This window comes from Podarcis bocagei, assembly GCF_964188305.1.
Source record: "Podarcis bocagei genome assembly, chromosome: Z".
Taxonomy (NCBI): domain Eukaryota; kingdom Metazoa; phylum Chordata; class Lepidosauria; order Squamata; family Lacertidae; genus Podarcis; species Podarcis bocagei.
In genome coordinates this window covers 18,539,070-18,566,477 of record NC_138140.1, presented here as the reverse complement: position 1 = coordinate 18,566,477, position 27,408 = coordinate 18,539,070, and the positions used below count along the sequence as shown (strand labels likewise).

The following is a 27,408-nucleotide window of genomic DNA, read 5'->3' as shown; positions in this document are numbered from 1 at the left end:
GTGGCTCAGCGCGTATATCACCTGCTTTGCATGCAGAAATGCTCAGCTTCAATCTCTCATGGCATCTCCAGGTAGAGCTGGGAGAGCCTCCCTGTCTGAAACTCTGGAGTCACTGCCAGTCAGTGTAGGCAGTACTGAGCTAGACTATCCCTTTATTAGAACCAGGAGGTCTGGAACCTTATTTTATTTTGGAGAAAAGGCTACATCTGCTTTGCATGCACAGAATAATAGAAATGCAGAATTGGAAGTCCCAGGTCAGGCTGGGAAATACCCCTATCCCTACCTGGAGAGCCTATGCCAGTTAGTGTAGAAAATACTAAGCTAAATGGGACCATACTAAGGTATTCCTGTTTAATTTTGCCCTTTATGCAGAACCACAAGGACTAGACATTTTTAAGAAAAGGGCCACGGTTCAGTGGTAGAGCATCTGTCTTGCACATAGAAGATTCCAGGTGCAGTCCCCCACAGCTTCTCCAGGAAGAGCTGGGAGAGTCTCGCTGTCTGTAACCCTGGATAACTGCTGCCAGTCACTGGGCATTATTGAGCTAGATGGACCAATGACCTGACTATGTGTATAAAGCAGCTTTCATATTTCCCTCCCTCTGCTCACTCCAGCTGCATTCAACTTTTTCAGACCCACAACCCATTATGAACACAATTCTGCACTGGGGGACCCATTTCTTAGTTTATTTCTCATATATCATTGTGGTGGTAGTGCTGCTGTTGCAAACCACCATAGATCAAGTTGCAAGGTGGAAGTTGCCCATGACCTGCCAGTTGAAGCCTGATGGCCTAGAGCAGTGTTGTTTTGTTTTGAACACATATTGTTCCAGAGTTTAGGTATGGCAAATGTTGAGTCCTCTTCCTTGGATAAGGAGAGCCCGCCTGACGCACTTGTAGCATTCTTGTGGAAGCCTGGTTGTGATATCTAGTTCCAGTTCAAGGCTAATAAGATTGTGTTGCCAGTTACATTGATTTCATTGGGGTGTCATCTCTGCCCAGAGTCTCTGTTGACTTAAACTGAATGGTTGTGCTTATTAATTGTGTGATCCATTGCTGGAAACCATAGGAGGGGAAAGTGCTCTTGTGCTTGGGTCCTGCTTGCAGGCTTTGCTTTGGGGCATCTGGTTGCCCCCTGTGAGAACAGAATGCTGGACTAGGTGGGCCCCCTTTGGCATGATCCAGCAAGTTCTTATGTTCTTCCTTATTCCTGGAGGCAGGATGCCTCTGGTTGTCACTTGCTGGGAATCACAAGTGAGGAGAGTTGCTCTTGCGCTAGGGTCCTGCTTATGTGCTTCCAGATCTGGTTGGCCACTCTGAGAAGAGGATGCTGGACTTTGATGAGCCCCCTTTGGCCTGGAGACTTGTATGATAGACTGTCTTGGGCATGCAGGTTTTGTTGTCTCTGTATGCAAGGTGATGGGGAACAGCGATTGGAAAGTGCCATTGTATTTATGTCCTGCTCATGAGCATCCCATTTTGGGAATCTGGTTGGCCACAGTGGAAACAGGGTGCTTAACTAGATTAGCCCCTTCCGCCTGATCCAGTAGGCTCTTATGTTCTTACTTTCACCTTTGCATCTAAGCAAGTGTGTTTAGGATTGCAGGCTTATTGGGGATGAGAATCCCCTGCAGAAATCCATTAATGACAAATTCAACAACTTTGTGTCAGAATTTGGGGTTTGTGAGAGGGGGAGATGGTGGTCATGATGAGGGGGTATGGAGACAGTGGTCAATAATACTAGGAACAGTTCATTATCCTTAGAATCATAGAATTGTAGAGTTGGGAGGGATCGTAAAGGCCATCTAGTTCAACCACCTGCAATGTGGGGCTTGAAACCAGAACTTTGAGATTAATAATTTCATGCTCTACTGAGCTATCCCTTCCAAGCCAAGCTTATAGCACCTGGTATTCCTGGTATTCCATCCAAGTACTAACCAGTCCTGACCCTGCTGGTGTGTTCAGGGTGGTATCCGTATATATATAAGTGGGGGTCCTCTTTTGTATATCCCAACCAGTGTTCAAAATCAGCCAAGCGCCACGCACATTTTGCACCTAACTATTTCCCACTTGTGACCAAGTGAGGTTGCCTGGGTGCCAGGAAGGTGCTTGATATCTCCACCATCTGGAGGTGCGTTTCTGAGGATCATTGGATCTTGACTGTTTTCACACATTAATACTACATCCTGTGGAATTCTATCAGTTACATTTTACCTGCACAATCAGAATAAATTTCAGGAACCAAAATGCTTTTTCTGTGCAGCCTAAGCAGGAGCAGTGAACAATTACAGCTAATTGTTGAAGCTTGTCTTCACTTACCCCATTCCACTGCCCTGCTCACAGTTGTGAAAAATATTCATATGTTATGAATGGACTGTGTCATCATTAAGAAAAAGAGCTAGGAATGGTCCAGGTATGTGAAGTGTTCCTGGATAATTTGACTTTTCTTTAAGTTCTCAAAGTTCTTAGCCTAGCTCAGGGTTGTCATCTGAACTAGCCAGATGTTTAACTGATAATCAAATATGTTAGTGCATCATTTGAAAAGTAAGACTTTAGAGTCATCTTGCCCAAAAATGACAACTAGACATTCTGTCTTGGCAACTGAAGCTTTGGTTTAAGGAGACATTTGGCTGCTACCTTATACATCTGAGTTTCTAACACTGCAACCAGGCACTGGGAAACAAACTGCCAGAAGGAGTCATTCCTAAAAGAAGTACAGTACCACTTCCTGGGTACTGCAGGAGGGGAGAGTACTCTTGTGCTCCAATCCCATTTGTGGGTTTTCCATAGTGTGCATCTGGTTGGCTACTGTGAGGACAGGATGCTGGACTAAGATGGATCATTGTTTTGATCCAGCAGTCTCTTCTTATGCTCTTAAGCAGGTTGAAACTTTGTGTTGGGTCTAAATCAGCCTTTCCCAAGCTGTCATCTTCCAGATGTTTGGGACCACAATTGCCATCAGCCCCAGCCTGTACAGCTCTTTAATGCTGGGGCTGATGGAAGCATGGCTGTTCCAGTTGAGGACTGATGGGGATTGTCAGGGAGGGCACTGATTGAACATAAAAAGAAGACCCTTATTGAATCAGGCCAATCACCATCTAGTCTAATATGCCTTTTGCAGTAAGGTGACCAGAATTGCTCACAATTCCTGGGCTAAGTTAGCTGAATTTAAGTTGCCATCAAGGGTTTAAATTAAGTCACTGCTAGCTTGCTTTTGACCTCTTCAGCCTTGTCTATTTCAGTGGGATCTGAGTTCTACTCACTTAGTCTGAATCTAAGACATTGTGCACTTCCAAGGGTGTTGTGTTCATTGAAATACAGTTATGGACTCCACTAGTATAGGTTCTTGGTGTTTACTGGGAAGCTTATTTCGCTGATTGATGGTTCCCCAAGACTTGCACCCAAATAAGGCTACAGTTCTATATTCGCATAGAATTAAGTTCCATTTAACTTAGAGGCATGTACTTGCAAGTAAATATGCACTGTGCCAGGCTCTTGGTGGACAGGTGGCCTCACCTTCCTGCCTTCCTCCTTTCAAAGAGAAGAAATTCACAGAGGATATCAAGGGGTACCATTGCTAGCCATGATGGCCAGGCTCTGACTCCATGATTAGAGGCAGTAATGCTTCTGAATACTTGTTTATGGAAACTGCAGAATTGGAGAGTGCTCTTGGACTCTGGTCCTGATTGAGGGTTTAGGGCACCTGGTTGGCCACTGTGAGGACAGGATGCTGGAGGAGATGGGTAACTTTTGGCTAGATCTAGCAAACTCTGCTTAGGTTCTTAGAACGTAATAAGAGCCTGGCTGCTGGATTGGACCAAAAGCTTAATAATAATAATAATAATAATAATAATAATAATAATAATAATGAATCCCCTTTTACATGCATTTCAAGGCAATTTGCAAACACACCATAAAAACCATAAAGAGCTAGTTTTAAAAACGGCACTAAAGAAAACCCAACTAAAGACGTTGGGGGAGCAATCACAAATAGCAGCTACCGAGGTTGCAAAGCCAGGGCCAGTCTTCCCAAGTCCTTAGCACATGCAAGAGCACAAGACCAACCAGATGGCTCTGGGGGATGTGAGCTCAAGAGTTTCTTGGCCAAGTGGGGATTTGAACCCTGCTGCTGGCATTCGCTGGTACTTTGTTTATGTGAGATGCTTTGGGTGAAGGGTAGCTTATGATAAATACTTTTAATTACAACATAATGTTAGCCATACTTGGAGTAGACACACAAAAATTGATGGCCACGAGTAACTTGTTTCCATTAACTTCAGTGGGCTCTACTCTGAGTAGAATTTACTTGGGCACCACCCAAATAAATCCAATTTGATCTACACTTATGATTTAGATGTGATCTTATTTGGGCTGCTCACCATTACAGATTCAACATTTTATAGTTGGTTTTCAAATAAGTAATTGGTTGATATGATTGAGCACATCTCTCTCTCCCCATTGCCTTATTTCACATAAGCTCTCTCAATTGCTTTGATTTCTGGAACTGGCACTGTTAAAGATGCCATGTAATACCTATTCCATGTCATTAAGAACTTCATCTTCTAGTGTGATGGCACCTACACTTTGGAACTCCCTGCCTAATGACAGGTGCCCTCACTACACTTTTTGGTGCCTGCTCAAAACAGTTTTGTATAAATAAGCCTACACAGGTATCTAGAAGGCTAGTGAATTTTTAGGTTGTTGCTGGTTTTATTATTATTGTTATTGCATGCTTTAATTTTTTAAAAGTGTTTTAGTATTCTTGCAAACTGCTTTGAGGTTTTTTAAACAAGTAAGCAGTACAGTATATAAAATTGTATGAAATAATAATACATTGGTGGCATGTTCTTACTTTTAGCTGTTAGTAGTCTAGGAGTTATATTGGCGTGTTCTGAGTCTGAGCCATGTTAATGTCTTGCCCAATATATATATCCACCTAGCTTTCTTTCAATGTTGTGAATTTGTGCTGGCTGTGCTCAGTATGTGTTTCAGGATGGTAAGAAAAACGTAGTACAGTGGTACCCCGCAAGACGAATGCCTCGCAAGACGGAAAACCCGCAAGACGAAAGGGTTTTCTGTTTTGGAGGCGCTTCGCAAGACGAATTTCCCTATGGGCTTGCATCGCAAGACCAAAGCCCATAGGGAAATGCTGGCGGTCGGGAGCAAAGACTTTCGCCCACAGCCGGCCTTCAGAAGAGGACCTCTTCTGAAGGCCGGCGGGGGGCAAAAGTCTTTGCTCCCCCCCGCCTGCCTCCCCCCCCCCGCCCCGGGCGATCTTAAAATGCTGGCGGGCGGGAGCGAAGCGTTCGCTGCCGACCCCCAGCATTTTAAAATCTCCAAGGGACAGCAGAGAAGTCTCTGTCCCGGGGAGATTTTAAAATGCTGGGGGTCGGGAGCGTTCGCTGCCGACCCCCAGCATTTTAAAAAGCTGTTCCGAAGCGGGGGGCGGGAACATCTGCCCCAGCCACCCCACTTCGGAACGCTGTTCCGAAGTGGGGAGGTGGGGCGGGAACATCTGCCCCAGCCGCCCCACTTCAGAACGCTGTTCCGAAGTGGGGAGGGGGGGCGGGAACAGCTGCCCCATCAGCTCCACTTCGGAACGCTGTTCCGAAGTGGGGAGGTGGGGCGGGAACATCTGCCCCAGCCGCCCCACTTTGGAACGCTGTTCCGAAGTGGGGAGGGGGGGCGGGAACAGCTGCCCCATCCGCTCCACTTCGGAACGCTGTTCCGAAGTGAGGAGGGGGGGCGGGAACATCTGCCCCAGCCGCCCCACTTCGGAACGCTGTTCCGAAGTGGGGAGGGGGGGGCGGGAACAGCTGCCCCATCCGCTCCACTTCGGAACGCTGTTCCGAAGTGAGGAGGGGGGGCGGGAACAGCTGCCCCATCCGCCCCACTTCGGAACGCTGTTCCGAAGGGGGGAGGTGGGGCGGGAACAGCTGCCCCATCCGCCCCACTTCGGAACGATGTTCCGAAGGGGGGAGGTGGGGCGGGAACAGCTGCCCCATCCGCCCCACTTCGGAACGCTGTTCCGAAGGGGGGAGGTGGGGCGGGAACAGCTGCCCCATCCGCCCCACTTCGGAACGCTGTTCCGAAGTGGGGAGGGGGGGCGGGAACAGCTGCCCCATCCGCCCCACTTCGGAACGCTGTTCCGAAGGGGGGAGGTGGGGCGGGAACAGCTGCCCCATCCGCCCCACTTCGGAACGCTGTTCCGAAGGGGGGAGGTGGGGCGGGAACAGCTGCCCCATCCGCCCCACTTCGGAACGCTGTTCCGAAGTGAGGAGGTGGGGCGGGAACAGCTGCCCCATCCGCCCCACTTCGGAACGCTGTTCCGAAGGGGGGAGGTGGGGCGGGAACACCTTCTGAAGGCGGGCAGGGGGCGAAAGTCTTTGCTCCCCCCTGCCTGCCTTCCCAGGGGCTTTTAAATCGCCCCAGACAGCGGAGAAGTCCTCCGCTGTCCGGGGCGATTTTAAAATGCCGCCCGCCAGCATTTTAAGATCGCCCGGACAGCGGAGAAGTCCTCCACTGTCCCGGGGTTTTTTAAAATGCTGGGGGTGGGAAGAAAAGCCCTTGTCCCCCCCCCCCCAGCCTTCAGAAGAGGTCGGGGGACAGACTGTCCCCGGACCTGGTCTGAAGGCGGTTTCCCTAGGAACGCATTAATTGATTTTCAGTGCATTCCTATGGGAAACCGTGCATCGCAAGACGAAAAAACCGCAAGACGAAGAGACTTGCGGAACGAATTAATTTCGTCTTGCGAGGCACCACTGTAGATTGGATTCTTTCTCTACACTTGGATGGTTAGAACACATTTTTTAAAACCTCTTTGTAGTGTAGTAAATACAGAAGGTTGATGCAGTGTTAGAAGCTCAGATATATAAGCTAAGCACCAATATAGCTCCTTAAACCAATGTAATAGTCACCAAAACGGAATGCCTAGTTGTGATTTTTGGGCCAGACAGATCGAAAATCCTATTCTTCAATAGAACGTTTTAGCTCCTGAAATTCATTCTAGTTGTGCAGATAAAATATGGATAGAATTTTATAGGAGGTGTTGCTAGTGTGTGTGAAAACAGTCAAGATCCAATAATGCACCTCCAGATGGTAGATGCACCAGGTGTCATCCTGGCACTCAGGCATCTTCACTTGGTCACAAGTGGCCCAAAGCAAGGTGCAAAATGCTCCTGGCAACTTTTGAATGCTGGGTTGATGTCTGATTTTACAGAAGTCACAGAGCTCATTCCCCACTCTTTTTCCTGCCACTGCATCATCATTGTAAGGAGTCAAGATGTAATTCCAGTTTCTGAGCAAAGCAAATTTCCTCCCAGTCCTTCTCCAGAAATAGGCTTTTGTGCCATCAGTTGCTATGAACAAGGCCAGTTCTAAGGATTGCCCCATAAATGTGATTGCCCTGCCAGTTGTGCTCTTGTATGTACAAAGGACCTGGGGTGGTGTGGCTTAGGGTGCAGCCTTGGGCTGGCCCTGGCTTTGCAGGCTTAGTAGTCAGCTATTTGTGATTGCCCCACAAGCTTCTCCCTTGTATGCAAGAAATGACTCGTGGTGGGGAACCGTCCTCCTTCTCCTCCTCCTCCTTCTCCTTCCATGTCATAGAACTGGAGGGCCTAACGAGATTTGGCTCCTTGTGATCAAAAGATCAAGCCCTCCACGATGTGTATTCCCTCCGCCCTTTTCTAGAAATCATCGACTGATGTTTTGCTGTCCTCTCCCTGCTCTCCAGGCTGCATGGCTGGTCCCTGGGAATGGGATGCCCATCCCATCCAGGGATCGTAGAAAGACAACGATTCCTTTCCGAGGACCTGCTGCGGCTGCCTTGAACGCCAGCAAGTCAAGGAGGAGGCAGGAGAAAGATGTCTGCTGCCACCTCAGCCATCCAGGCTCCCCAAGGCCCTGCGAACCCACCTCCCCCAGAGGTCACCAACTCAGCCAAGCCTGGGCGGAAGACCAACCAACTTCAGTACATGCAGAATGTGGTGGTGAAGACTCTGTGGAAACACCAGTTCGCCTGGCCTTTCTACCAACCTGTTGATGCAATTAAATTGAATTTACCAGTGAGTAATGTTTCTTATTTCTGAGGTGTTTCCCCACTTATTTAAAGGCTCTGACAAGGCGTCATCTGTTGTCATGAGGAATCGTAGAACCCATTGCAATGCAGAAATCACAGCTATAGAATTCCCAAAAGATGGTCTTCCAACCTCTGTTTAAAAACCTCCAACAAGCGAGAGTCCCCAATCTTCCAAGTTCCATTGCCAAGCAGTTACCGTCAGAAAATTCTTCATATTGTTTAGTCAGAATATCCTTTATTGTCATTTGAATCCTTAGGTTCAGGTCCTCCCCTCCCAGAGCAGCAGAAAAGAAGCTTGCTCAGTCTTCCATAGGACAGCTCCTTAGATAAAGGAGTTTCAGAGCATGGTGTCACCAGTAAGCTGATGACACACGCAACTCTACTTCTCCCTGACATCTGAATCAGGAGAGAATGCGAAAGCTTTGGACCTGTGTCTGGATGCAGTAGTGGACTGGATGAGGGCCAGTAAACTGTGTTAGATTCCTGCGAAGGCAGAGGTTCTTAAGGTGGGTGGGTCCCATGTCTGGAGATAGGGCAACCCCACCCAGAACAGCTAACTTACCTATCTCTGAAGGAGCAAGTGCGTAGTTTGGGGGTACTCCTGGATACATTGTTTTCACTAGAGACCCAGGTGTCCTCTGTGGCTAGAAGTGCCTTCTACCAGCTTCATCTGGTTTGCTGATCACAACCATTCCTGGACACTTGGACAGGGATACCCTGGCCACTGTAGTCCATGCATAATCTTGAGCCTGGATCGCTGTAATGTGCTCTGTGTAGAGCGGCCTTGGGCTTGGTTTGGAAGCTCCACCTGGTGAAGAATGCAGCATCCAGATTACTAAGGAGAGAGTCTGGTTGAGAACATGGGACAACCTGCTCTGGCTCCCCATCTACTACCAAGCCTGGTTCAAGGTCCTTGTATTAACTTACAAAGCCCTGAGCAACTGAGGTCCCGGGTACCTCAGGGAGTGCCGGAACCCTTGTATCCCAAGTCCATCGCTGAGATTCTCTGCAGGAACATAATTTCCTGAGTTGGTGAGACTGATTTGGCAGCAAGAAGAAACTAAGTCTCTAGGGTCATCAACCCAATCCTGTGGAACTGCCTGCCACTTCCATCTTAACCTTTAAATGCCTCCTGAAAACTTTTCTGTTCCCTCAGACTTACACAGGAAATCAATACATCTTTTCCACAATAGTTTGCTGATTTTTTTAAATCTTAACTTTTTATATGGCTTTATGTATAATGGTTGTAAACTTCTCTGATTTTTGTTGTTGTTATAAAACTGGGATATATAAATATGCTTATAAATAAAATATGCCATCATCCCTGGTCATTGGCCACGCTTGCTGTGGTTTACAGGAGATGGAGATGTATTTACTTAAAACAGGTACCTCCAATACCTGTAATTTCATAATGTAATGTAATTTTATTTCATAAAATTTATACCCTACTGGAGTGTAAAAAAGAAAGAAAAAGAAAATGCCTCAAAACAGTTTACGAAAAGAATTAAAAATATTAATTCTGTAATGAACAACATCTGGAGGGCCATGGATTTTCCATCCCCCCCGTTATACTTAACCATGGTTTGTTTCTTGTAACTATCGCCAAATGCTGCATATGATTATCTAAACCAGTGGTGGGAAACTTCCTTCAGCATGTGGGCTGCATTCCTGTGATCTGCCTTTCGGAGGCCACAAGCCTTCACCCTGGCTGGCTTTCTGCCTCTGGTGTGTGACTTCTTGAAAGGTTCCCTATAGGTCCCTCTAGCTGAAACCGTCCTGCCCCTCCCCAAATAATTAATAAACGAGATTTCCCTCCTTCCAACAGGATTACCACAGAATAATTAAAAACCCGATGGATATGGGGACTATCAAGAAACGGCTAGAGCACAACTATTACTGGAGTGCCAGCGAATGTATGCAAGATTTCAACACCATGTTTACAAATTGCTACATCTACAATAAGGTAAAGGATCTGGACCCGGGGGCTGATGTCGGGTGTTGTCGGGTGTTGTCGGGTGTTGTGTCCTTTTAGTATTATGAGGAAGTCCAGACTATGAAACAAGCCGGACGAGAACTTTAGTGCAAGTGGTGTAAGTCTTACTCTGAAGATAACCAAACACTATTAAAAACACCTAACTGTGCCTACAGTGTGGCAGTGTGGGCCTGCAAAAATGGCTCATTTTGCAGCTCACATTGTGTCCTCTAGTAACCAGCTGGTGGAGTTATTTTGGAGGGTCTCAGGGTTACTTACTCCCACTGTAGAGGAGAGACCTCTGGAGCCCTTGAAGACCTGCTGTGATCAACTGGCTACACACTTTTGAGGATAAAATCACTCAGCTTTAAATAATAATAATAATAATTAATAATAATTTATTATTTATACCCCGCCTATCTGGCTGGGTTTCCCCAGCCACTCTGGGCAGCTTCCAACTGAATATTAAAAACAATACAGCATCAGACATTAAAAACTTCCCTAAAGAGGGCTGCCTTCAGTTGTCTTTTAAAAGTAAAATAGTTGTTTATTGCCTTGACATCTGCTGGGAGGGCGTTCCACAGGGCAGGATCATGACTCTGTGCTTGTTGCAGCTCTGGAGGGATCATGACTCTGTGCTTGATGCAGCTCTGGTTGAAGTACGCATTCCTGCCATGAAGGATGTTTTATGGGATCAGTTTCTCCTCATGCAATCAGCTGATGTGGACAAGATGCTGGTGGCAATGCGTCTGACCACATGCAACCTTGACCCCTGTTCCTCCTGGCTTGTTAGATCTAGCATAATGGGACTGACTGGTTGGGTCCAGAGTGTGATTAATGCTTTGCTGCATGAGTGGGTTCCTACTGACATCAGGCAGGCACCTTTGATCAGCAGCCTTAGCGCTGTTACAGGTGCCACATAATACTTGTTCCATGTTTGTAAGAACTCAATATTTTAGTGTGGCAGCACCTATACTTTGGAACTTCTTGCCTATTGATATCGGACGGACACCTTCGCTGTACTTGTTGCAGCACCTGCAAAGAGCTATATTGTTTAGATAAGTTTACCCAGATGTTTTAGAAGATTGGTGCAAATTTTGATCCGTTTTTAATTTTTTTTTGAAAGTTTTAAATCCTTGCTGTTAATTTTTCTAAGTGATGATCTTAATTATCTTTTTCTTTCTTTGCAAACCACTTTGAGGTCTTTCCCCACCACACTCAAGTGGTGTATGAATGTTATGAAGCAAACAAATAAATAGATGTGAGGTGTCAAGCCTTCCTGTGTGTCCTCCCCATGACCTCCTGCTTTCTCCCACCCCGTCTCCAGCCCACCGATGACATCGTTCTCATGGCCCAAGCCTTGGAGAAGATCTTTCTTCAAAAAGTCGCTCAGATGCCACAGGAAGAGGTTGAGCTCTTGCCTCCAGTTCCGAAAGGCAAAGCGCGGAAGATGGCTGGCAGCGGGCACAGCACAGGTTGGGATGGCATATGTCATAGAACCATAGAATTGTAGAGTTGGATGCATCCTCTAGCGTCATCTAGTCCAATCCCTCCAATGCAGGAATCACAGCTTAAGAATCCCTGGCAGGTGGACTGTAGAGTTAGAAGTAACCCAGATGGTAATCTAGTCCAATCCCCTGAAAGGCAAGTGGATTATTTATGGATGAAGCAAATAAGGAAAGGGGTGTAGTTCAGTGACAGAGTGTCTGCTTTGCATCCAGAAGGTCCCAAGTTCAATCTCTGACAGCAGCTTGTAGGACTGCAGAAGTATCCCTCTTTGAAACCCTGGAGAGTGGCTGCCAGTCAGTGTAGACACTATTGAGTTGGATGGACCAAATGTCAGACTCGTATAAGGCATCTTCCTGTGCTCCTATTGAACACAGCACTTTATTCAGAACCATGAGGACTAGAATCTTAATCTTTAGGGGGAGGGCCTTAGCTCAGGGATGGAGTGTTTACTTGGCATGCAGGAAGTCCCAGGTTAAGCTGCCAGTGGCATCTCCAGGTAGGGCTTGAAGAGAACTAGAGAGCTGCTGCCTGTCAGTGTAGACAGTGCTGCGCTAGATGGACCAGTGGTCTGACTCAGTGGAAGGCAGCTTCCTATGTTCCTATCTAATGAACCCCTGTATTCAGAACCGTGAGGACTAGAATTTTGTTCTCAGAAACATTAAGGGCTAGCAATTTTTTTCTTGCAACACTTTCCAAGTTACAGAGAAGGAGGTACAGTTCAGGTAGAGGATTTTAATTATTTAGAGCTTTTCTATGGCTCTCTTCACTCAAAAAGGCTCACAGGAGTGGCTTAAAACAAGACAAGTCCCTCCTCATAGGCTTACAGCTTTTTAAAAACAAACAAAAACACCATAAAAACAACCCATGAGGGAAAAGGGAGATGGATGGGAAGAGGAACAGTAAACTTAAATAATATTATTCTTAAATAATAGCTGTTTTCATGATTCAGAAATAGTTCAGGGGTAGGGCTGTGTGATATCTGATTTTCAATAAGACAATATATCACCAGCTAAACATTATGATATTTCAGTATATCACAATGCTTGAAATAAGGCTGGAACTATGTAGAGGTGAATGTGGTAATCCCCTGGCAACTGCTCCTACCTACAGGTCTAACTCTAAAATTGATAGATTTTTATTTACCTTTAACATATTGTTAAAACTGTTATATTATAGTACTACTGTACTGATAAATTAAATTAAATTAGCACATTTTCTCTAAAATTAAAGCTGTAGAAGTAATTCAGTAGCATAGATATCAAAGGTAAGGTGAGAGAATGTTTCCTAAAAAATAAATTACATTACGAAACAAGAAAAAAAGCCAATTCACAATCACTGTCACACTTTTAGATATTCAAATATATTTCACTACTGAGTCTTCATTGAATCCCACAACACCAGTTATTAGATTGTTTGTTAATTTTATTTTCTAAACCAGGCAAAAATAGAGCGAATGAAATGGATAAATTTTAACAGAATAAAAAAATTGCTAAACAAATTTTATATTTTTAGTGCCAGGGGAATCTGCATTTCTTTTATAATCCAGACCAAACCAGAAAGAATGGATAGTTTTACAGAATAAAAAAAGATTAAACACTCTCTCTCTCTATATATATATATGCAAGGAAAATTTGGTGCATTTAATTATATGAAAATTTACTCATTGATAGTGTGCTTCAACAGTAACGTTACAGATTTCTGGAGAATATATTAATGTTAATAACTTAATAATAAATGTGTAAGAAAGCAAAGGGGTAAGAGGAGAATCGAGAAGAGTTCCAGGGTAGGGAGGAGGGTCTGGAGGAGAAAATGAGGAGCATAATGAGGGAGACAGAGAATTTTGCGTACACACAGAGAGAGAGAGAGAGAGAGAGAGAGAGAGAGAGAGAGAGAGAGAGAGAGAGAATACATGCAGATGGGGAAAAGAGGGAAGTGGCCAGAGCAGCGTGTTTTTCTTTCTTTTAATCTGAAGCAACTACGGAACATGTTCTTCAGCAGTTTCTTTGGGACAGGGGAGGTGGTGGAGGGGGGGCGGGAGAGCTACTTTAAAGTTAAGAAGAGGAGCTGCTGCCTGCTAGCAGAAAGAGGCTAAGTTAATTTTTATATATACAGTGGTACCTCAGGTTACAGACGCTTCAGGTTACAGACGCTTCAGGTTACAGACTCCGCTAACCCAGAAATAGTACCTCAGGTTAAGAACTTTGCTTCAGGATAAGAACAGAAATCACGCAACGGCGGCAATGGGAGGTACCATTAGCTAAAGCGGTACCTCAGGTTAAGAACAGTTTCAGGTTAAGAATGGACCTCCAGAACAAATTAAGTTCTTAACCTGAGGTACCACTGTATAAAAAACTGCTCTGGTTATTCATAAAAACAAAACGCGCACAAACACACGAGATGGAGAGGGAGGGACACACACACACACACAGGCAATCGCACACCCACAACCAATAAGCACAGCAGGGGGAAGAAGGAAACGGCTCTAATGCCACAGCAGCGTGTTGTTCTTTCTTTTAATCTGAAGCAACTACGTAGCGTGTTTATCTGCAGCTTGCTTTGGACAGGGGAAGCGGGGGTGGCGGGGAGGGGAAGAGCTACTTTAGAGTAAAGTTAAGACGACCTGCCGCCTCCCAACAGAGAGAGGCTGGGTTAATTAAAACAACAACAACGCAAGGTGTTCTGCTGCTTCTCAGAAACGAAACGAAACGCACACACAAACACAAACATGGGAGTGGGGAGGGAGGGAGACATACACACAGACAATCGCACACCCACAACAAGCACAACAGGGGGAAGAGGGAAGCGGCTCTTACGCTAGAGCAGTGTGTTTTTCTTTTTACTACGCCCCCAGTTTATATTATTACGTGAGAACAGGAGGAGAAAGGGGGCTCCAGATTCAGCAAGAGCCTGGCATCTCTGAGGGAGGGAAGTTCCTGCTCGCAGGTTGTTGAGCTCCACCTGCTCAGGAGACAAAGCACTCAGGCGGAGTTAGAGTTAGGAAAGGTCAGAGTTAGGCTGCATGCACCTGTGCACACACACGATATCTCCAAGAACGATTTTTGCCTGCCGCTGAGGAGGCAGGCAGGGGAGACGGCGAGCTAAGGCAGAGAGTTTACCCTGCAGTGCACACAAAGTTTCTAAGTGAGCGATTTTTGCGTTAGCCTGCTGCTGCTGCTGCTGCTGCTGCGACAGGAAGCACAGAAAAGCAGCTGAGGCAAAGTTAGCAATAACAATGGCTGCAACAGGACAGGAAGCAGCGTTGGCTTCCCGGTTTTTGTAATATCATGCTTTTTGACTATTGCACACAAGCACACACACGACTCAAGATAAATTGCCAGGTAATTTTTTAAAAAATGGTTATCACAATTTGCTCTTAATATTGATTATAAGACAATATATTGATATATCGCGTGGCCCTATTCAGGGGTAGGAAACGCCTGTTGGAGCTTGCTCTTTGGCAAAGCTAATGGAACAAGACGTTGCAGAAGACCTTGCAGTCATGAAAGAAGCAGCACACAAGGAAGAAGGGACGGGGAGGTGAGAGGGGAAATAAGAAAAAAGCAGCAATCTTGGGCACCGTTTCTTAAACAGTATTTATCATCATGACCAGCTGGGGTAGAATGTTTCTGATTGAGCTGGCCTTCATCCCCAAAAGAACCAGGGAGGGGTTTGCTACTTTGACCCTTTTCTCTCTTGTTTTTCTTTTTTTAAAAAACAACAACAACCAGGAGCTCAGCACCCAGCAGCCTTATCTTCCGTGTCTCCATCAGCCCCCTTCCAGAATGTCCCTCCCTCCGTGTCGCAGACGCCAGTCATCGCTGCCACGCCCGTGCCAACCATCACCGCGAACATCTCCCCCATTGCTGCGGCCCCTGCTGCTGTGCCCCCACTGCCTCCCCCTCCTGCTGCCACTCCCATCATGCCTGTGGTAACTGCTATGTCACCTATTGTCAAGGTAAGCAAAAGAAAATAAACCCAACCCACAGGAATCAGAGAGTAGGAAGTACCTTTTATCATACAGTATGTGGTGGACATGTAAAATGGCTAAGAGCTTCTGGGAGATGATACATAATGAATTGAAAATAAAAATGTTTAAAAGGAAATTTGTAAAAAGCCTGGAAGTTTTCTTTTAGGTATAATTGATGCAGATATACCTAGAGATCAGGAAAATCTCCTATGCAACTACAGCAGCCTGACTGGTATATGCTCAGAAATGGAAGGAGGGCACGATACCAACAAAGGAATGGCAGATAATATTGATAGAATATGTAGAAATGGCTAATTTGACTAGTAGACTAAGAGACCAGGACGAGAAAGACTGGAAAAGATTTGCAACATACTTGAAAAGTTACTGTAAACTAAAATGTTAGCAGTGTTAGAATAAATTCAGCAGTATGAAGTATATTGAAATAAAACTGAAAAAGAGAGATTCAGGTAGGTAGCCGTGTTGGTGTGACGCAGTCAAAATAAATAAATTAAAAAATTGTCCAGTAGCCCCTTAGAGACCAACGTAAGTTTGCTCTGGGTAAAGTGATAAATACGGATGATTTCCAGAGAAGCTGAGGGAAGTTCAAAAAGAGATAATTTGTTAAAACTTGGATAAAAATGTATAATTGTATTGGAAAATTAATAAAACTTTATTTGCAAAAAAAAAAAAAAAAAAAGTTTGCTCTGGGTATAAGCTGAAGAAGTGTGCATGCACACAAAAGCTTATACCCAGAACAAACTTAGTTGGTGATACTGGACAAATTTTTTTTATTTTTTATTTTCAAAAAGAGAGAATACAGAATAATTAGAATTTGGAGCAGCAGTGGGTTAATAAAACGAAGCATGGAAGGTGGCGGAAAGGAAAATCGATGATAAATGTATGGTTTGTATTTTGGTTAAATGTCATTGTGCAAACTATGTAAAATTGAAAATGATAATTCAAAAAGAAAAAAAGAGGTGCAAGTGGGGATTGAACCTGAGACCCTGCTACATACACTACCAGTGATCCAAAGCCCATCCAAAGCAAGATTCTAGTCCTCATAGTTCTGAATAAAGGACCCATGCATTCATCATTTATTATTTGTAGCCTCTCCTTTTTAAAAAAATGTGTATGTGTGTTTTCCTTTGAATTTCAGAAAAAGGGAGTGAAGCGGAAAGCGGACACAACTACCCCAACCACATCAGCCATCACAGCCAGTCGGAGTGAGTCGCCCACCCCGCTGCTGGACTCCAAGCAGGCAAAGGTGGTGGCCCGCCGGGAGAGTGGGGGCCGGCCCATCAAGCCGCCCAAGAAAGACCTGGAGGATGGGGAGGTGCCCCAGCACGCGGGGAAGAAGGGGAAGCTATCTGAACACCTCAAGTACTGTGACAGCATCCTCAAGGAGATGCTCTCCAAGAAGCACGCAGCATATGCTTGGCCCTTCTACAAGCCAGTGGATGCTGAGGCTCTGGAGCTGCATGACTACCATGACATCATCAAGCACCCGATGGATCTCAGTACTGTGAAAGTATGTCCCCTGTTAGTCTTGATTCATTGTGTTGATAGCCCACCTTTTCCTCCTCCCTTTTCACAGCAACCCTGTAAGGTAGGTTAGGTCAGGCTGAGAGAGGCAGTGGCTGTGAGCCAAGGTCACACCCAGTGAGCTTCATGGCTGAGTGGGAGGATTTGAAGTTCCTAGGCCAACAATCTAACCGCTATATCACTTTTTTAAAAAGGCATTTAAAATTTTTCATAATGAAAAATAGGGGTAAGTTAAAAGGAGACTAGGAATTGTTTGCATGCCTGGATAGGCTTGTCCAAACAAAAAGGTTTTAAGCAAGCACTAGATAGGGTGTAGTGAAGGCACCTCCCTGCTGTCAATAGGCAGGGCATTCTACAGTGCAAGTTTGAGTTCTTAAAAGCACAGAGTGGGCATTATGTGGCACATGTGACAGTGCCAGTTCTATGGACTGAAGCAGTCAAGTGCTTATATATGACCAAGGCAATCTCACTGGTAAACTGGTCCCAAGTTGTTAAGGGCTTAATACACTAACCATAACAGCTTGAACTTGTCCCAGTTGCAAATCCTACTGATTATATTTATTATTCAATTCATGCCAGCCATCCCCCCCCCAAGGAGCTCAGGGCAGTAAACAGGTATACAGTTTAAAATTAAAACAACAACACTGGAGCCTTTAAAAAGCATTATAATTAAAAACAGTTACAATTTAAAATGTCTTAAATCCAATGATTTTGGGGTTGCCAGGAACAGTCTTTTTCAGCCACCACAAGCTTGAGTTAAGGGGGTCATACGTCAATGTTTTCAAACCCCTCTTGAAAGTTAATAATGTTGAGACAAGTGCTTCTCACTAGGGCGGGCTTTCCTCAACCAGGAAGCCACCACAGAGAAGACCCTGTCACGGTTCAGAACTAACCAGGCAGCACCCAGGGACTACCACCAAAGGCAGCTGCCAGGCTGATGCTGGCATTGGATGAGGAGGAGTTGTGGCCTGGTCCATCAACAGTGGACTTGTTTTTGCTGCTCCTCCAATGCTTGCTGGAAGATTTCTGATATATAATCATAGAATTTTAGGGTTCAGGGGTCAAGGGTAATCTAGTCCAACCCCCTGAATTGCAGGAATCACAGCTCAAGAATCCCTGATGGATGACCATTCAACTTCTGCTTTAAAATCTCCAGTGAAGGAGAGTCCCCCACCTTCACAACATACATGAGCAAAACTCAAATCCCACATGACATACTCTCAGCTGTATCATTTTATTCCTGTAGCATTTCTAAGCATCAAAAGTGCTTGTAAATAATTGTTTTGTTCTCTGCAGTGACTATAGTAGTTTGTCGATGGTTTCCAGCCCTGCCCCAGATTAAACTCTGCCTTAAAAATAAAAAAAAACTTTCTGCATATGTGAATTCAAGTTGCTTAGGGCTTTTTCGACCTGTTACCCAACTTTCCCTCTCCCTGTTCTTCCTTCCCTCCCGACTTTCTTGTATTTGCAGAAAAAAATGGACGTTCGGGATTATCAAGATGCCCAGAGCTTTGCGGCGGACATCCGGTTAATGTTCTCTAATTGTTATAAGTACAACCCTCCAGACCATGAAGTCGTGGCTATGGCCAGGAAGCTTCAGGTAAAGTGATGGACAAAATGGAACCAGAACAGAGACTCAAAAACTGATATGAGAAATAAATTAATTTCCTTGTTAAAGGTGCCTATGAGGCTTTGGATTATGCCTAATTCCCCTTGCCTGCCTCCAAAATAATGCATTTCTGTCCCTGATTTGGCCTGCCCCGGGGAAGTGACTCAGGCAGAGAAGCAACAAGCAGCCTCCTCATAGGAGCAGAGTGGATCATTTATGCACATCTGTATTGGGGACACTTTTAGAGCAGAGGTGGTCAAGTAAGTCCCGCTGGTGGGCCAGAACTTTTTCTCCTCTCCTCCCACTGGGCAGAATTGTGACAGGTGGGTGAGGATGCCGGCCTGTCAGTCACCTGATGTCACGGTGATATTGGGTGACCTCGTGGGGGTTTTGCCTGAGCAGTTGCGGGAGGTGGGGGGAATCATGCAGGCAAAGGCAGAGGTCTTTACAAGCACTGATAATCAAGTGGATGCCTCTGGTTAGCTGACAGGTGAGGCATTTTTAGACCAGCTGGGTATTTACCTGGAGGTGAAGGACAGGTGAGCTTGGTTTGGTTGGCATAATTGGGCCTATGTACAGAAGTGTCCCTTCTGGGGAGGGGGGGAGCTATCATTTTTTGTAATGAGATTTTTATTAAAGTTTTTAAATAACACAATAAAAACTGCTACAAAAAATACAAACAGAATAAGTAGAATATGGAGTCCTCTCTTAAGAGTAACTTTTAGCCCTTACCACCTAAAGGGGACAGTAGCTCATTCCCAGCTCTCACCTGGAATCTTTCCTTTCTCCTCCCAGCATTTGGCCCTGAAAGAGTGACATTTCCATGTACATTAAAAATATGATTATTTAAAACATTCAGTCCATGCTAACACCCATCTTCTCTATTTTCTGTTAAACAATATTTCTTTTAAGTCAAGGTGACTCAGAATCAATCATTTATTTTCCCCACAAAAAGCCTAAGATAGGTTCCCGAATTGTTATTATTGGTACCTGTCAACCATATTTTTTCTTTAATATTAACTTTACCTCCATTAATTCCCACCAGCATTATTCCATATCAGCTGACAGTAAATTCTTCTGCCTGTGTCCATTTTAAATCTATCCAGTGTGGTCACATATCGGGATAATATTCTATATTTTTCTTACTATATATCCATTAGTCCATGTCCTGTATGTTCAAATTCCATTTCCTGTTGTGTTTCCATTTCCTGTTGTATTTATGATAGCATCCCAATTTGCTCTTCTAGGACCTTTGATTTTTTTTTTTGTTTTTCCAAGTCTTTTTCCATAGAGAATAGCATAAATTTAGCAGCAGCATTCTCTGAATTCACTCCAAATTGACTGCAGAATATACTTTGTCTGCTAGAACTGAAGAAAGGCCAGGAATGAAGTTTTTCCCAGTGCTTCCCCCCTCTCAAATCCATCAATGCCATATCCAGACAATTCTCCATATCACTATTTGTGATTTTATCTTCTCCTCCAAATCCTTGTATGGAAGGCATTTCAATTTCAGCATCTGTTTCCTGTAATTTAGCTATTTATCATCCAGTCCTGCTAGCTTTTCATCGATTTGGTTTGAAGCACAGAATTGGAGAGTTGGAAGGAGCCCTCAAGGGGCATCTAGTCCAATCCCTTGCAGTGTAGAAATAACAGCTAAATGTGAGAGGATTCTGCAACTAGACTGCACCAAAGCAGATTATGCCCAGCTGGCCAATATACGTCCTATCTTTTTTTGGGGGGGGTGATTCAGCAATGATGCTCTTGTGTTTCACATCCTTGCCTTTGTTCCAAATTGTTTATTTTTTTGAATGGGAGGTTGGGGAACACTGCTTCCAAGGAGAAAGTGGGTAGAGGGGGTGGGGCAACTCACTGTCATGGAAAGTGGTGATGGCCACCAATCTTAAATGGCTTTAAAAGAGGAATAGACAAATTCATGGAAGAGATAAGGCTGTCAGTGGCTGCTAGCTATGGATGCTTTAGCTGAGATTCTTTGCATTGTAGTGGGTTGGACTTGATGATCCTTGGGGTCCCTTCCAACTCTACGGTTCTGTGATTCTTTGATTCTATGGCTGTGCTCTTTCTCTATGGTCGGAGGCAATGATATTTTTGAATACCAGTTGCTGGGAACCACAGAAGGAAAGAGGGCTCTTGTGCTTGGACTCTACTTGCATGCTTCCCTTTGTTTTTGTTTTTTTAAAAAAAATATTTATTAAAGTTTTCTCTGCATGCTTCCCTTTGGAGCATCTGGGTGGCCATTGTAAGAACAGTATGCTGAACTGGATGTGGCCAGTGGCTTATCTTATGTTCCTAGAAGGGTTGTGGGCTCTCTCTGCCCCCTCTACAAACCTCTCTTTTTCATATGCCCTCTCTCTCCGCACGCAGGATGTCTTTGAGATGAGGTTTGCCAAGATGCCGGATGAGCCGGCAGAGCCCCTGGCCCAGCCCCCACAGACGGCACCGGTTGTCAGCAAAAGCATGGAAAGCAGCCATAGCAGCGAGGAGAGCTCCTCCGACTCGGACAGCTCAGACTCTGAAGAGGAAAGAGCCACACGGCTGGCTGAGCTGCAGGAGCAGGTGAGAGGTGGCCCCATGCCAGAAGTCCTCTTCCACACCATACACAGTTAACCTGTGGAACTCAGTCCTGCAAGGCAGTGATGGCCACCAACTTGGATGGCTTTGGAAGAGGATTGGACAGGTTAAGGGAGGAGAAGGCTATCAATGGCTGTTAGGCATGATGGCTTTGGTCTACCTCCACTGTCAGAGGCAATGATGCTTCTGAATGCTAGTAGCTAGGAATCACAAGCGGGGAGAGTTGCTGTTGCTCTCAGGTCTTGCCTGCGGGCTTCCCTTTGGGGCATCTGGTTGGCCACTGTCAGAACAGGATGCTGGACTAGGTGGGCCACTGGCCTGATCCAGGATGGCTCTTCTTATGTTCTTATGGTCCTTTAAAAACAAACAAACGTTGAGATCTCATTCCCAATGGGTTCCAGGCCAAGCTCCAATAAAAGCCCCTCTACACGTGAGCTTGCTTGACATTTTGGAATCTATGAAATATGTCTGTGAAAAAACCTAGTGTTCAGCCAGCACACATATGGTTCTAGAAGTCTTCAGTTTGAGAACCACCTCAGCAAAATAACTTATTTAGTCTCAGTTGGGCTGATCTGTAATATGAGAGCTACACTTGCCTCTGAAGAATTTAAATGATCATTTACTTGTTTGAAACAAGGTCCTGCTTTTTAGTGTTTATAAAGTAAACTGCAATGTGGCTAATATTCAGAGGCTTTAAAAAAATAAGAATCCCAAAATAATCCAAACAGTTTTGGCTTACTGGGAACCTTTCTTTCTTTTTTAAAAAATTGGGTGCCTGAAGGCATACATTGTGTGGTTCTTATAATGCAAAAAATACATTATGAAAAAAGAATTGCGAGTGGGGGAAATGCTGCTGGCCCTTGCGTTTTCATGCACTTTGAGTGGCCTGGAGGGCTAGAAAGTTGGCCCTTTTAAAAGGAAAGAGAGGAAAAAATGAAAAGATTCTCAGGATTCCTTGGGAGACCAGAGTGTAATTTTTTTGTGTGTTCATGTGGCAAATGCAGATTGCGGGATCCCCTACCCTTCCCCCCCCTCCCTTCCTACCGAATGGATTCGCACTCAGGATGCACGATTAGCTTCCTCGCCTGTCTTCTTGTTCACACAGGACTGTTCCCGATCATTGAGGCAGTGCTACAAGGTCAATGACTCCCGAGACTGGAATGGATGGAATGTATTTGTTTATTTTAATTTTAATTTTAAAATTTTCATTTTCTTATTGCTGTCCGGATATGTCAAGTTGTGTAGCATTAGCATAGCTCTCTCTCTCTCTATATATATAATATCCTATCTATAAGCTGTGTTGCATGTGAGATAATTTTTCCGTCCTGCTGATCCAGTAAAGCTCTGGGCTTCAGCTGGCAAGGTGGGATTCTGCAGGTGTTTTGATAATAAATTTGTTTTAAAATAAATTGGGGATGAAAGGGAAAAGAGAGAGGGTGACAAGAGGTCAAGAGCTTTGAGTTCTGATCCTTTTAACAGTCATGGAGGACGGGAATTTTAAAAGCACCTGGATCTGGTCAATGATGAGAGAATGCTTAAAGCAGCACTGGAGAACATCAGTGGCCCATCAGCTGTTTGCTGGACTAAAACTCCCATCAACCCCTGACTATTGGCCAAGATGGCTGGGGCTGATAGTAGTTGAAGTCCAACAAGAAATTGAGGGCCACGGGTTCCCCACCCTTTATCCAAGGAGAGGGATTCCACTCTCACATGAGGGAATGTCTCTTCTATATAGAGGCATCCTTCCACCTCTTGCATGCAGTAGTGGAATACTCCTTCTTAGATCAGGGATGTGGGCCTGGGGGCCCTCCAGATGTTGTTGGACCACAATTCCCATCTGACCATTGTCAGTGTGGCTGGTGGGGGTTGATGGGAGCTGGAAGTCCAGCGTCATCTAGAGGGCACCACATGTTTCTTACACCTGGTTTAGATAAGAATTGAGCTAGGTGGCCTGCTATAGACTATTTTGTTACAACAGTTTATATTCTAGAGGGCTTTTTTGAGTTTTGTTGCTCTTGGCATGGCAGGAGAGTAGGAAAAAATGAGATTGTGAGCCCCCAAGGGCAGGGCCTCATCACTGCTTTTAACTGATGCTTATCTTAGGAGTTTTGTTAAAGGATCTGATGATGATTTAGACAAAGTCCCATATTTCAGTCCTCCTCCATTGGGCGGGGGGTGGGGGGGGGAACCTATTGGCAGTACATCCTCTTCCACAGCCAGTGCTTTTGAGTCCATAGAGTGTTTGCAATCCAAAGCGATAACCCAGTGCTCCCACCAGATTTCCTGAGAATCCCACTTTTTTCTTTTTTTTTAAATGATGGGCAAATTTCTAGTCCTCATGATAATTCTTTTAAAGGTGATGTCTCTGCTTCTTCCTGGGGTGGAGGTAGGACACACAGTGATATTGCTGAACCAAGTCTTATTTGTGTTTTAACACTTTTAAAAGGGACCCCTTGCTCTGTTTTTGTTCCATTTTTATTTTAGGACTATCTATTTTTATGTGTGTGCTTTTTTAAAAAAAAAACGAAGTTCCATTCTCACTCAATCCTTAGTGCCTGGGGCAAGTTAAAAATGCAGGGATAGAAAAAACAAAAATGACATTAGAAGGGACCCTATTCTGAATGTTGATGTGTTCATCCATCAGTTGATGGCCAAGCAAGGAAATGTTCGGGACTGGATGTTCCCAGACCTCTGGGGGAAAAGACAGCCCCACAAGTGGGTAGGGGAGGCTGCCCGTAAGGGCATCTCTTCTGCTTTGAAGATTGGGGTTCCCAAACCTTGGTCTGTGGACTACCAGTAGACCACGAGCTTCATTCAGGTGGTCTGTGGTGTGTTTGTAAGCTTGTGGTTGAACATGGGAAAGAGCCCATCAGTCATTGTACTGAGAGGCTTTTATTTCTTTAGACGCAATGATGGCCAATCAAACCTTCCCACCCACTACCCCCAAAATAAAATAGGAATTTAAAAAGATATCTTCCTATATACAGTATGGAGAAATGCAAGGTGCCGTTATGCTCTGCAGTTTGCATGGCCGCCAGTAGGGGGCAGTGTCAACTACAGCATGAAGAACAGGTGAGCTATTTTAACAGGGACGGGAAGCACTGCAAAGCACCTACTCCCTACACTAAAAAGGCATGCAACAAGGTTTAGGGGGAGGGGAGGCTCTTCACACAGAAGCTGAGCAAGCTCTTGTGTGAAGCAACACCCCCCCCCCCAAATTAAACACAGCTAGAGTCAGGTTTAATGGAAGGCAGAGTGGTCCTTCATAAAGTGGTTTAACAAGCTGCTTTCTATTAACACCTCCCCCCTCCATTAAATGTGCCTGCAGTGAGGCTTAACATAGAAGGGAGAGGAGCTTCACACAGCTGTTTAGCAAGCCACTCTGTGAATTGCCACCCCCTCCTTTAAAAGGGGTGGGGCTTAGGGCAAGCTGTGGGGGGGGAGGGAGTGTGGATAGGTGAGGTGTAAAGGGAAGAGAGGTTGGTCAGGTGTTGCGGAAAGCCAAAAGGGGTAGATGGGGTTAGCAAGTAAAGTGAACATGCGCGGTAGCTGCATTGGCGCACAGCTGGGGAAGGCAACAGCAGGGGTGGCAACCCCTAGTACATTATAAAATGAAATTACAAGTTACCAAAAAAAAGCTTGGCTAAACAATTTTTAGCAGGCACCAAACGCAGTGTGTCTTCCTCACTCCCCTGGTGTCAATGCATTGGGAATATATCAGACAGGCAAAGCTGGGCTTGTTGCTTTCCCACCCTACGTCTGCAGGGTTGTTTGAGAACTGACACCTCCATGGGGAGGGCACCACATCTGGTGCCTCTTTGAGGGTTGTTTTTTTTTTTTAGAGTCAAGTGGTATACAAATATGCAATCGATCAATTGGGAGAGGGGGGTATGAAGCCACTGCTATCCATGCAGTTGTAGCCCAGATCATGGCAGGCACATATAGAGCCACCACACATGGGGTGGTGGAGGGGCTAGTTTTTGGTTCTCACCAATGGCATTTTGCCAGGAGCGCTGCTTGGTGGTAGCCCCTGTAAGTTCCTGCAGAAGGTGCAGCCAGTGGTGAGATGATTTGTAGATTTGAGAGAACATTGGCAAATATCCCTCAGCCACCAGGAAAGTAAGATAAAGGTAAAAGGGAGAGAATTTCACCCAAATTTTATAGTTGTTGAATGTGATTCTTTTCTCATTAATTGATGGAGAACGATCAAGGTGGGGTGGGAAATGCAGGAGGGATCCCCTCGGCACAATTTTAGAGTGGCTCATTCCCTCCAAGGGAGCTGGCTCTGGAGCAATATGGCCACCTTAAGCTTTTACTCTTCCATCTTCCCCTGCCAGTTGAAGGCTGTCCACGAGCAACTTGCTGCTCTCTCGCAAGCCCCCGTGAACAAGCCAAAGAAGAAGAAGGAGAAGAAGGAAAAAGAGAAAAAAAAGAAAGACAAGGAAAAAGAGAAGGAGAAAGAGAAGCACAAGGCAAAGGCTGAGGAGGAGAAGAAGGTGAAGGTCACTCAGCCGGTGAAGCAGGCCCAGCAGAAAAAGCCACCGGCCAAGAAGGCCAACAGCACCACCACCGCAAACAGGTAAAGGGGAGATGTGTAGTGGTCTGGGGTCACTGTTTCTGCAGCATGGTCCCTGTCTCCGATGTTACGGCCTAGGACCCTCGTACCTATGGGACCTCCTCTCCTGGTATGCCCCACAGAGGACCTTAAGGTCCATATATAGCAACACCCTAGTTGTCCTGGGCCCTAAGGAAGTTAGATTAGCCTCAACCCAGAGCCAGGGCCTTTTCAACACTGGCTCCGGTCTGGTGGAACGCTCTGTCTCATGAGACCAGGGCCCTGCGGGATCTGATTTCTTTCTGCAGGGCCTGTAAGACAGAGTTGTTCCACCTGGCCTTTGGCTTAGAATCAATTTGATTCCCTTCCCCTCTTTTCCCCCCTTTCTCCTCCTGTGAAGCGGCTGCATCCTAATGTTTTAATGTTGTATCTTAATCTTTTAAATTGTATTTTAATCAACTTGTTTTTATTATTGGTTGTTAGCCGCCCTGTGCCCGGTCTTGGCTAGGGAAGACTGGGTATAAATAAAAATTTATTATTATTATTAAAGCCACCCAATCGGCATTGAATGGGGGCTTTTTAAGTCACTGAAATGTGGGAATTAAACTCTAGTTCCCATTTACAGAGTTTCCCTCCTATTAAAAAAATATGCAAGACACTCCCTGTTTACAGCTTAAATAACAAACAACTTTTACTCAGTGTGCTTGCACTTGTTAGATTAAATATACAAGGCAGGCAGATATTACTTCCATTACTAATACATATTACACCTAAGACAACAAAAGACCGCTGCAGACTGACCTAACTCTGAGGTAGACAGCAGCATAACGGAACATACCTGCTGCTCCGACTGTGAAGACTGTTAATAACTGCCATAACTGAACCAACGGAAAATAACTGCCTCGGCCTGTGACATCACAGAATTCTGTAGCCCTTTGTGAGCGTTAACCCTTTTACTTAGCAATTTGGATGCTTCATCCCACGAAAAAAGAAGCTGCCTCCTGCTCTGTGCTGACTGGAACTAATCTGAAGGAAAGGAGGAGTTGGTCACAGAGGATCAGCTCCCAAGTTTGCATGGGAAAGCCCCCCTGAGGAGGAGGTGGTTTTTTGGTTTTGTTTTTTTTAAAAAAAATATTTTAAAAATTTCTTGCGTTACAAAAGTACGGGCGTTGTCTCTATTTCCATAGAGTCTTTTCTACAAATCAGTTATGTTCAGTGTGAGACATTGATGTTGTACACAGTATAAAATTGGGAGGAGAAGAAAGAGGAGGGGAGGGGGTGGTAAACATAACATTATTTTACTTAAGTGTATGTGTGAGGTTTTTGTATTGGTGTGACTTGGGCCACCTGCTCCTTATAGCACTGCAGCTCCAGCCCTTTGTAATTAGTTGCCACATTTTATATGTATGTGTGTGTGTGTGTGTGTGAAAGTTTCCCCAAAGTGTGTGACCCAGTTGTTTTATGGAATATTAATAGCACATTTGCAGAAATTGTTTAAGGGGGCTGAAACCAATGCTAGCCCTACTCCGTGTAGATTCACTGAAATTGATGGCCATGATGAACTTGGGTACAATAATTTCAATGTGTC

At 45.1% G+C, this 27,408-nt stretch overlaps 1 protein-coding gene and 1 long non-coding RNA gene across 8 annotated transcripts in view; one reads left to right on the top strand and one right to left on the bottom strand.

Moving 5' to 3' along the window:
* Window positions 1-27,408, top strand: part of BRD3 (bromodomain containing 3) — a 37,287-nt gene that overhangs the window by 1,814 nt on the left and 8,065 nt on the right. Inside the window, exons 2-10 of one of the 3 annotated variants that reach the window (XM_081178724.1) lie at window positions 7,733-8,063; window positions 9,903-10,040; window positions 11,377-11,524; window positions 15,287-15,513; window positions 16,682-17,053; window positions 18,539-18,667; window positions 21,059-21,250; window positions 22,371-22,403; window positions 25,603-25,844. In XM_081178724.1, the coding sequence (XP_081034850.1) occupies window positions 7,863-8,063; window positions 9,903-10,040; window positions 11,377-11,524; window positions 15,287-15,513; window positions 16,682-17,053; window positions 18,539-18,667; window positions 21,059-21,250; window positions 22,371-22,403; window positions 25,603-25,844 (1,682 nt within the window). In that variant the 5' untranslated portion in view covers window positions 7,733-7,862. Of the gene's footprint in view, window positions 1-7,732; window positions 8,064-9,902; window positions 10,041-11,376; window positions 11,525-15,286; window positions 15,514-16,681; window positions 17,054-18,538; window positions 18,668-21,058; window positions 21,251-22,370; window positions 22,437-25,602; window positions 25,845-27,408 lie in introns of all 3 variants that reach the window. The other 2 variants (XM_081178723.1, XM_081178725.1) reach the window with 2 other exon arrangements.
* Window positions 11,558-26,919, bottom strand: LOC308578486. Of its 5 annotated transcripts, XR_014003929.1 has the most exons (5): window positions 26,622-26,919; window positions 22,310-22,420; window positions 21,426-21,619; window positions 19,446-19,480; window positions 11,558-11,686 (listed from the first exon to the last, which is right to left on the bottom strand). It is a non-coding gene; the product is annotated as an uncharacterized lncRNA (long non-coding RNA). The 5 variants fall into 5 exon arrangements; XR_014003927.1 differs by having other exon boundaries at window positions 19,409-19,480; window positions 21,426-22,420; XR_014003928.1 differs by having other exon boundaries at window positions 21,426-22,420.